At 46.1% G+C, this 11322-nt stretch overlaps 1 protein-coding gene across 1 annotated transcript; it reads left to right on the top strand.

Moving 5' to 3' along the window:
• The first annotated feature begins 1397 nt into the window (after nucleotides 1-1397).
• Nucleotides 1398-3515, top strand: LOC111158220 (G protein-coupled receptor 135). Its single transcript, XM_022520142.1, has one exon. It carries the CDS (start codon nucleotides 1398-1400, stop codon nucleotides 2886-2888), a length of 1491 nt encoding a protein of 496 aa, XP_022375850.1. The 3' UTR covers nucleotides 2889-3515.
• Nucleotides 3516-11322: the final 7807 nt, after the last annotated feature.

Genomic DNA, 11322 nt, shown 5'->3' with positions numbered 1-11322 from the left:
AAGGGTTTATCACATTTTCCCCCATTAGCGGCTGCGCTCAGAAGCTTGAGATGCAGCTTCCCTGGGCAGGCGGGAGCTCCCTGTCCCCGAATCTCCCAGCCAGCTACCTGCAGCGGCATCAGTGGTGACTCCCTGGCTGGTACCACTTTAGACTTAAAACACACCCCATTGCATGGGGTGCCTGCGTGGCTCAGTGGGTTAAGCCTCTGCTTTAGGCTCATGTCATGATCTCAAGGTCCTGGGATGAGCCCCACACCCAGCCCTCTGCTCAGCAGGGAGCCTGCATCCCCCCTCCACCTCTCTCCACCTGCCTCTCTGCCTACTTGTGGTCTCTGTCAAATAAATAAATAAAATCTTTAAAACACACACACACACACACACACACACACACACACACACACACACACACTCTACATTCCAGAGAACTGAGGAAGGATGCCAGCCAGGAGGGCAAGGAACCAATTGCTAATCCCCCATCCCCATCATGTGTGAACCTGTTATGGTCCTGAGGTCTAGGCCCTTGAAAACAAGACGATATGAAGCCTCCAAAATCCATATCCTAACTCCTCAGAGCCCCTATATCAGAATTACCTTCGGGGTTTAGATTCATGGGCCCATCCTAAACCTAGGAGTCAGCCAGTGAGTGTGCATTTTAAAAAGCTCATACTTTCTTCGTTCTCAAAGTGAAGTCGTCTGAGCAGCAATATCATCACTACCTACCAACTCGTTAGAGATGCAAATCCTGGGAGAGGACCCCAGACCTACCCTATCTGAAACTCCAGTGAGGCCCCGTCACTTGTGTTTTAAGAAGCCCTCTACCTGATTCTGCTGCGTGCTCAAGTATGAGAACACCTGCTTCATACTATTCTGCCCCTAAAGTTTAACTCTCCGGATTCGGACTGCTTTTCACTTCAGCGGCGGGATCCCTTTCCTACCTGCAAGTGCCAGACACGTCAACAGGAAGCACAACAAAGGCCTCCCCGTAGGACATTTGTATCCAACAAGACCGCTTGAGAGTGAACCCTTGTTGGTTTTGGCCATTTCTCCGACGGCCCGTCCCGCTTTTCCTGGAGGCCCCCGAAGGGGTCGACCCGGCCCCCTCGAAAACCGAGACCCCCCCAGGCGGGATAACCTCGGGGAGAGGTGGTGCGGGCGGGCTTTTCCGAGGGGGCCGGGTGGGCGGCGTCCCGCCCCGCGCTCCTGCGTAAACACGGTTCCCTCAACAACGCGTCGAACCCACGTCAAAGGCTCCGCCGGGTCCGGGGCGACCGCCACCCCTCCCTCCGAGCCCGACTGCCGGCACAGGCCTCTGGCCCGCGCCCGAGCCACCCCTCCTCGGGCTTGCGGCCGCCTCCCCCGGTGCGGGATGAACACAGCCGCGGCCGCCGCGGGGCCCCATGGAGGAGCAGCCGCCGCCGCCGGTCCGCCCGCCAGCGAGAATGGCTTTGTGGGGCAGCCCGCACCCCGGAGCCCCCTCCGCGGCCGCCGCCCCTGGCGGGACTTCCTCCGCAGGGACGGCGGCGGCCGTGCTCTCCTTCGGCACCGTGGCGAGCGCGGCTGCCGCGGCGCTGGGGAACCAGAGCGACGGGAGCGGGGGCGACGGCACTGGCGCCTCGGCTGGCGGCGGCCTGGGCGGGCCCCGGGCGGCGGGGGCGGCGGGGAGGCCGCTGCTGTCGCACGGGGCGGCGGTGGCGGCCCAGGCGCTCGTGCTGCTGCTCATCTTCCTGCTGTCTAGCTTGGGCAACTGCGCGGTGATGGGGGTGATCGTGAAGCACCGGCAGCTCCGCACCGTCACCAACGCCTTCATCCTGTCCCTGTCCCTGTCGGATCTGCTCACCGCGCTGCTCTGCCTGCCCGCTGCCTTCCTGGACCTCTTCACGCCGCCGGGGGGCTCGGCCCCCGCCGCCCCCGCCGCCCCCGCCGCCGCCGCGGGGCCCTGGCGCGGCTTCTGCGCCGCCAGCCGCTTCTTCAGCTCGTGCTTCGGCATCGTGTCCACGCTCAGCGTGGCCCTCATCTCGCTGGACCGCTACTGCGCCATCGTGCGGCCGCCGCGGGAGAAGATCGGCCGCCGCCGCGCGCTGCAGCTGCTGGCGGGCGCCTGGCTGGCGGCGCTGGGCTTCTCCCTGCCCTGGGAGCTGCTCCGCGCGCCCCGGGAGCCCCCCGCGGCGCAGAGCTTCCACGGCTGCCTGTACCGGACGTCCCCGGACCCCGCGCAGCTGGGCGCGGCCTACAGCGTGGGGCTGGTGGTGGCCTGCTACCTGCTGCCCTTCCTGCTCATGTGCTTCTGCCACTACCACATCTGCAAGACCGTGCGCCTGTCCGACGAGCGCGTGCGGCCCCTGACCACGTACGCGCGCGTGCTGCGCTTCTTCAGCGAGGTGCGCACGGCCACCACCGTGCTGATCATGATCGTCTTCGTCATCTGCTGCTGGGGCCCCTACTGCTTCCTTGTGCTGCTGGCCGCGGCCCGGCACGCCCAGGCCGCGCAGGCCCCCTCGCTCCTCAACGTGGTGGCTGTCTGGCTGACCTGGGCCAACGGGGCCATCAACCCTGTCATCTATGCCATTCGCAACCCCAACATTTCGATGCTCCTGGGACGCAGCCGGGAAGAGGGCTACCGGACTAGGAATGTGGACGCTTTCCTGCCCAGCCAGGGCCCGGGTCTGCAGGCCAGAAGCCGCAATCGCCTTCGAAACCGCTACGCCCACCGGCTGAGAGCCTGCGGCCGGATGTCCTCTTCCAACCAGGCCAGCAGGATGGGAGGGGATGTGGCCATGTGGGCTCGAAAAAATCCAGTTGTGCTTTTCTGCAGGGAGGGGCCCCCAGGGCCTGTGACAGCAGGGGTCAAACAACCTAAATCCGAAGAAGCCGGGGACACCAGCCTCTAAGAAGGGTTAGGATGCACAAATTTCGCCTTGTGAAGGCGAAATTTCACCTGCTCCGTTTAATGATACAGGATTCCGGGGAGAATCGTGTTATTTCACAAACCCAAACATTTAAAAAAGAGACAGGGGGAGGCTTACCACTTTCCCCAAACGACGTACAAGACAATGTGCCCTTCTTCAAAAGTGCCAAATGTAAAATGCAAAAATTAAAACAATATCAAACCACACAACCAAGCATTGTGAACTGTTAAGTGCCAAAAATGACAAAAATAGAATTCACAATTACTGATAGGCTCATGTTATAGGAATCACACTGTGAAACGAACAAACAAAAATCATTGAATGGAGCCAGGATTTGTTCAAATACATAGAGTTTAAGGAAAGAATAGGAGACCTTCAAAATTACTTGAAAGCCCTCCAAATCACCAGCATCCAACAAAAGTGGAGATTGTTAGAACTCTCACCTTTGACGGTTTGGGTGCTCCCGTTAGAAACGAAAAATCCTTTACACACTTTGGTGCACTTTCTCTCACCCCATGTCCCTGTAATCTTTGTGGGAAACTATATTCATATCCCATTTTAAACCATTCAAGGATTTTGAAATTGTGTCTTATTACCAGAAAATCAACCATCTGAAGGGCCAAGTATAAACATAAAGAAATGTGGCTGTTTAAAAACATATTCCAAGATTATACTTTAAAAATTAATGTCCCTCAATCTACCCACCAAATTATCTGCCTTGGGAAGCTTTAAAGCTTTACCTTTACCCTCACCTGCTACTTTTGTTTCTATTCATTTTGGGGATGCTGTTCTCAGAGTACTTTCATATTAAAAAAAAATAACTTTCATAGTAGAACATCTTGCCTTTTGAGGTAAATTTGATTTTTAAATGCAGCCAAAAATGTAATTTGAAGTCAAGTTGATTGAGTCAGGTGAGTAATGCCACTTTTTTTTTTTAGGTATACAAAAATAAGAGCTCTATAAAGTAACAAGATTGGCTTTCCTATGTGGCTCACAAACCCAAGATGATTACAAAGAAGAATTCTAAAATCATTTTGAGAAGTGGCTGTATTCTTGGAATAAACATAGAGCTTTCCATGGGCATTATACTCTCCTGTATTTGGAAGTTCGGGTATATTTATGAAAAGAAATGAATTCTTGCTTTTATAGACATGATTTGTCTAAAAAATGTAGTTATTAGACAGGGAGAATAGATGTGGTATTACTAGATGTAATAGGGTGTTAATAATTTGGGCATAAAGTAAAAAACTTCCATCAAGCTGGAGATATTTTCAGAAATGTGCAAAAGAAAGATGCTTTTTAAAATTCGAAAGCAAAGTTTAGGATTTGTGTATGTGAAATTTCTCACCTTAAATGCCACTGTTCACAGAATCATTTACTCAGAATTTTAAAAGATATTTTTATGTTTTCTCCCTCTTTCTTTCCTTTTCTCCACCTTACCCCTTTTGTTTTCAACATTTTACAGACTTACTTGAATAAGTACTTTAAACTAGATATGGTATGATATCAGCTATCATATAAAGATTTCAATGTGAAATAGCCACCTTTTTTTCCTTGTATTTAAAGATGTTAATGAGTATTTGAACTTCTGTGTGATAGGAGGGTATATGTCACTATTTTGTCAAAGATGGAAATACATGATTCGTGTCAGAGCTAAAGATACTTAACTTTTTCCCATGCTCATGGCATCATTATGATCATAAGTTTTATAAATTATCTATATATATCTTGCTACACTCGATGTAATACAAAATTGATGAGATAATCTCTCCTCTTTAGCACTCATTATATGTATGGATGTGTACACACACACACACACACACACACAGAGACTTAGTGCAGCTAAACTAACATTTAACAAATATCTACAGTATTTGTCTGTTAAAGGCAAAACAATTGTGTGGTTTTTGGCATTCTGAGGAAATGGAAGTAATGTCTGGCATTTAGGAGGAAATGATAAGTCTTCCAGTTAGCAAAATTATCAGAGAATAGGAATTCAGCAACTGTGAATAAAGGCAGGAGGAGAGTGAGGGATCTTAGGGGCAGGGGGCAAATGTGGTACAAAATGGGTATTGCCTGAAGAGAAAAATCAAAGGAAGGTATTTAAAAATTACTATGGCATGGAATAAACTTTCCTGGTGAGTGAAGGGAAAATCGGAGACATTGGAAGTGACAAGGTGGTGACACAAAGGACCTCAAGGCAGGAAAGGAAGCCCATCCTAACTCTTGGTATGTAGTGGTAGGAAGTTTTAAGAAAGGGTTAGCATGGGGAAGAGATCGTTCTTCCAGGAGCTATAAGCATCAGGGCTGGCAAAAATGAGAGGGTAAAGAGAGAACAGTGCTAATAAGTTACTAAAAAAATTAAGGTATTGTTTGCTTGTTTAGTTGAAGCTATACAACTAGTTAGTGATAGAACCAGGATTTGAACCACAGTCTATCTGGCTTTGAAGCCTTATATTCTCTTCTTTACCCTCTGTTGCCCCCTCAAAGGTCAGTGGGTAGTACCCCAAGTTCTGTCATTCTCTTCATCACCAACAATGTCATCACCTCTGTCACCATAACCATCATCACCAACATCACCGTCACCACCATCATCTACAGTCTTTATTTCCTACTTTACACTGGGCAACTTCCTGGGTGCTCAGCTACTTAAAGGTAGAAATCACAGCATCTGCTTTAAGAGGGCTCACAGTCTAACTGAGGATCTTGTGCTTTATAAAAACTGGCCCTGGGGCACCTGGGTGGCTCAGTGGGTTAAAGCCTCTGCCTTCGGCTCAGGTCATGATCCCAGGGTCCTGGAATCGAGCCCCGTATTGGGCTCTCTGCTTGGCAGGGAGCCTGCTTCCTCCTCTCTCTCTGCTTGCCTCTCTGCCTACTTGTGATTTCTCTCCATCAAATAAATACATAAAAAAAAAATCTTTAAAAAAAAAAACAACTGGCCCTAATCAGGACTCTCCCTGCGGGGAAGAAAAGGTATAGCATTTTCAGAAGTGGTTATCAAAGGAGATGGATTTAGAAGCAAAAGATATGTGAAGGCCAGCAACCGATCTGGTCCAGTTGTAGATATTTTGAGACAGTAATTAATGCCTTGAATAAAAGATGGAGGACAAATGACTCTCAAACTTAAGACAGATTTTTCCTCATGCTGACTGAGTGTACATATAAGTGATTTTGTTTAAAGAGGAGAAAGAGAAGCTATGAAATATTGGGATAAATTAAATATTGCATAATTCATAAAGGACAGAATGTCATCCTTCATGTCTCATTCTGCTCCCTGTTTGAGCGTTTCATTGGAATGACAATAATAGCAATAAGTCACACTCAGCATAGTACATACATGACTCTATCTGATCCTCAAAGCAACTCTCTAGGAAGGTACTATATTATCACTACCCCCATTTTACAGATGATAAAACTGAGGTGTAGGGGTGCTATGTGATTTGCTTAAGGTTACACAGGAAGTGGGTGCTATACATACCTATACAAATCTAGCAGATTGGTGCTAGAAGTCCTGTCTTAACCACTGCTCCGTGCTGCCTCTCTAATTTGTAAAAGAAAATGGGAAACCTGGGAAAGGACCAGAGAAGATAAAGACAATTATCAAAGGGATGGGGAAATATTGTAAAATGTGAAAGAAAGGATTTTTTTTTATAGAGAGAGAACAGTGACACAAGATAGGTGATTTTAAAGTATATGCAAATATTCTGAGCAATTACTTTCTGGTATAATCCCAGCCCTAGATGACCCCAGTCACCTGTCTTCTCCATTCCTGCTCCAGAGACGCTGAGGACGACTGGAGAAAAGTCATAGATCAGATCAGTTAGTACCCCCAGCATCTGGAGTCCATGGCCTCTCCAGCCCCTCTCCCCTCCCCAGCAATCTGAAACTTTTTGCTCATCATCCCACTCTTTTCTGCTCACTTTAGTGACCCTTCAGACTCTCTGCTTGAACTTGTAACTGACACTCCCCTCTTGAAAGATGACCTTTGCTCCTACTTCCCCAAGAAAAGCAGAAGCCATCAGATGCACAGATCTTCATATTTTAGCCATCAAATGCTACCAGCTGAACTGGATTTACACCAGTCCTCAGCTCTGTCTTTCCATTTGTAAGGAAACTGGTGCCCTCTCCAGCCTTAGGAATCTCATGATCTTTGCATGGTAGTCTTAGTCTTTCCCCCTGAACCAAATCCCTCCCGTGAGCACATAAGCTCTCACTTAAAAGGAAAAACTCCAAAGCCTCTTCTATTCCTCCTCCTCTCTTCTCTCCTTCAGCTCCCTGCTAAACTTGTCAAAAAAAAAAAAAAATGGCTTATACTTTTACAGCTGATCTAAATCCTAGTCTACAATTTTAATGATGCAAGAAAGTTGTCGTTTTAATGCAATTCAGTTTCTTCCCAATTCTCTCTTCTGTTAAAAGAGCAGAAAATGAAGATGATAGTATCTAGGTTCTAGGGGCTAATGTAGCACCAAGCATTGGTAAAGATCAATCTTCAGTGGTCACCTATCCCTACTGACATCCACCGATCAGTCTCCAGTCGCATCCAAAGTCTGCACGTGATTATTCAGGGGGACCCAGCTTTCAATGTAGACTACTTTAGAGCTCCTCTTTGAACATGAAAGATTATTATTCCATCTCAGCATCATGAGGGCTGTGCCACACCCATAATGCTGTCTCCAGCTGCTTTTTAAAAATTTTTATTTTTATTTATTTTTTTAAAGATTTCATTTATTTATTTGTCAGAGAGAGAGAGAGAGCACACAGGCAGGCAGAGTACAGGCAGAGGCAGAGGGAGAAGCAGGCTCCCCGCCAAGCAAGGAGCCTAATGTGGTAGTCGACCCCAGGACACTGGGATCATGAACTGAGCCATAGGCAGCCACTTAACTGACTAAGTCACCCGGGTGCCCCTAAAAATTATTTAAAAAAATTTCCCATTATTTGATGACTTTGATATTATTAGGTCAATAAATCAAAATGATATATCAAGTATACATGGTGAGTTCCATTTTGGAATGGCAGCGAAGATCTCTGTGGACCCACGACCCAGAGAACCAAGTATAATTGATCAAAAGTATTTAAAAAGCCACCATATGAAATTCCCAGAAATTGTCATAAAGCAGACAGCAAATGAGGAAAGGCCTATTCAAGAAAATTTACTGTAATTCATTAAGAAGAGCAAGAGTTGGTGGCATTTGAATTATACCGCCCCCCCCCCCAGCTCAGTGTGACAGAAACTCCACTTTAGGTGAGGACAGCCAAGAATGCAAAGCTCCCTCTTTCCAGCTGAGGACCGTGGTGTCTCCCTGGGATGAACCGGCCATGAGAATGTCTCGTCTTGTCACCTGCATGTGGCAGAGGCTAAATTCCAGGTGAGTGTAGCCCACCGAGCCCCCATCCATAGGGCAGATGCTTGACCTCAGGGATGGCATGCTGGGAATACTGGCGGCGTGATTGTCCTCAACCCAGCTGGTATGTAGGATGGAGACTCCATCTTGGGAGACATAAGCTGAGAAGACCAGAGGCTACTGCCCACATGCAGTGCCCTGGTCGTAAAGCATGGTGTCACCCCAAAAGAAGCAGGCCACTCTCCTGCCCCCAGCTTCAGAGGTCTGGCTCAGATATTTTGGCCAGGGGTATAGACAGGACTTTAAACAGAGAGTGCTGAAGCTCTCCCCAAAACAACTAACTTTATTTGAAACAGAGAGTGGAGAAGTTTATGTCTAAGGGCATTCTCAAAACAATGGAGTTTGGGTGATAAAAAAATTTGGAGGAGACTAATAGCTTCATGAGAGATATAAGCTAAAACATTTGCCAGCTGGTTAACCAGAGAGAATCAGGGAAAGAAATAGCTAAGAAAAGCCTTGCATTACAGTTGAGTTTTCAAAGTCCTTTGTCTGTTTTGGATAACAGTCCTTTATCTTTTTTTTTTTTTTTAAGTCCTTTATCTTTTGCAAATATTTTCCCCAGTCTATGACTTGTCTTCTCAGTATCTTGACCTTTTCAACATAAACAAAACAAAACATGAATCTGACAGTGAAGAGCATTCTGAAAAGACAGAGTTGTTCTTATCAATGAGTCTTACTCCTCCCTAAGGGGCATTTTGGAAATTTGTGGGAGCATTTTTCATGTCACAATGTCACTGGCACATAGTGAGTGCTATCTAGGAATGTCAGATGTCCCGCAAAGCATAACAGAATACTGTCCCATAAAGAGCTGTCCTGCATTCCAGACCATTTGGCAACGTCCCCCCAGAGGCTGAAACAGCTGATAATCTACGGATCATTACATAATTCTACACCTTCAATCCATGCTGCATAGAAACACAGCATTTTAAACATGGTTCTAAAGTGTACCGAAAAGTTTCTTGAAGTGCAACTGTTTTTGGAAACAGAGAATTTATTATATTTGCTCTATTTAGGTTTTGAGGAAGCAATAGTCATCGTTTGAGAAGCTACAGCTTAACTCGCCATACTTCTTGAGGTGACGGATTGTGAAGAGCACACTAGTACGGGTCTACATTTGTTAACTCTTGCTATCACTGTGATTCGGCATTTCGGCAGAAGCATCCAGCTCCCTCGCTTGTGGGGTCTGCAGGAACAAAATACTAGTCACTATAACATGGATAGATGCTAGACATTTGGCCAAGAGAAAAGTCTGCCTCATATGTTCTCAAAGGGCCCAGTACATGCGCCAGCTTAAAGGAGACAACGTCTTCTTGTTCTCTCTCAAGGAACCTAACAGTCAGTGACACTGAACACATTTTTAACCCTGCGTATTTACCTGTGGCTGCAGGAACGAGAGACAAACTAAAGGAGAGATGGCAGAGTTCGCCCCTCCCTGGGGTCATTAAGCTTCTGCCCATTTCTGGATGTCAGGGGTCCAAGTCAAGTACCTGGTTTCTTTTTTTTTTTTTTTAATTTTTAAAAGCATTTATATATTTACTTGTCAGAGAGAGAGAGAGAGAGCGCACAAGCAGGGGGAACAGCAGCCAGAGGGAGAAGTAGGCTCCCTGCTGAACAAGGACCCCCATGGGGGGCTCGATATCAGGACTCTGGGATCATGACCTGGGCTGAAGAAAGATGTCTAACCGGCTGAGCCCCCCAGGAATCGCACAAATATCTAATTTCTTGACAGCACAAGGACACACACTCCCATTGTGAAGCGGGGAGGGGATGGTAAACGGCATTTCAGCTGTGATTAGGAAGCCTGAAATACTCTTAATTCCCCACAAGGAGGCTCCATTATCAAGTACAACAGTTTTCAAAAGAGGGAAAAGTACACCCATTTCAAAAGCAGCCCATCATGGTGCATTAAACTCCCATAATCTCTACATGCATTAACATTCTTATTGATTACAGTTTGGTTCTCATTCTCGTATAAAAAAGTCATGTCATCGTAATGCTATGCAAAGTTAGTATCACATGTTAAGTCCATAATTTAAATTAAGCTGAGTATACAGCGTAAGACAGGAGAAGGTGAAGATTGGTAATTATAATAAAAAGAAATTTAAGGGGTGCCTGGGTGGCTCAGTCAGTTAAGCACCTGCCTTCGGTTTAGGTCATGATCCCAGGGTCCTGGGATTGAGCCCCAGGTCAGGCTCCCTGCTTAGCAGGGAGCCTGCATCTCCCTCTGCCCCGCCCCCCATTCTCTCTATCTCTCTCTCTCAAATAAATAAATAAATAGATAGATCTTTAAAAAAAAAAAATTTCCTTAAGCTTCAGTTAGTTCTTTGATCCAACAGTTGTCACATAGGTTCTAACTTTGGCTTTCCAAGTCAAATAAGAAAAACTGGCTAAGATTATTTCCTCTGGAAGACGAACCATTCATTATTACCGGTTTAGTAGCTCTTTTCTTAATAACACATATGGCCATGGCATTGTTTTACTATCACTCTTTATAATTAAAGTAGTGAATACTTCTTACTGGATGTTGTAATATCTTAAAATATTGGTAGCAACATTTCTAAATGAGCATAAGTATTTGACTAAATGACAAATAATTTATACAATTAAGAGATGTAACATTGTATGATATTAAAACCTTTTCTTTTGCCTCCTTAATTCTCTGAAAAAAACCTGAGAATATGATGAGTGCTATACATGTTCAATTAGCTTTGTGTTTAAATCATTTATAACATATGAAGTATATAAACTAAATCATTTATAACATAAACTATGTCAGGGCAACTGAGAAATAAGGCAAATTTCCTTACATGGAAAATGGAAGTAGGCTTGTAACTTAGGAGTCGTAGTCTTCTAAGATTTTACTCTTCTCTTCTTTAGAGAGTGGGATTTCGGACGTAGCTAGCATTTGAGTGCTTTGTTAGATCACTGGTGTATGGTATTTCACTAATTTCTAGCTGAGCCACTTGGAAACCTGGTATGGAAGCCAGAGCCAAGGTGGGTGGAGAGAGAGGCGA

Source organism: Enhydra lutris, unplaced genomic scaffold (assembly GCF_002288905.1).
Source record: "Enhydra lutris kenyoni isolate GAN:26980312 unplaced genomic scaffold, ASM228890v2 scaffoldscaffold4, whole genome shotgun sequence".
In the NCBI taxonomy this organism is placed as follows: domain Eukaryota; kingdom Metazoa; phylum Chordata; class Mammalia; order Carnivora; family Mustelidae; genus Enhydra; species Enhydra lutris.
The sequence above is the reverse complement of the archived record's forward strand: the minus strand, read 5'-3'. Positions and strand labels throughout refer to the sequence as shown.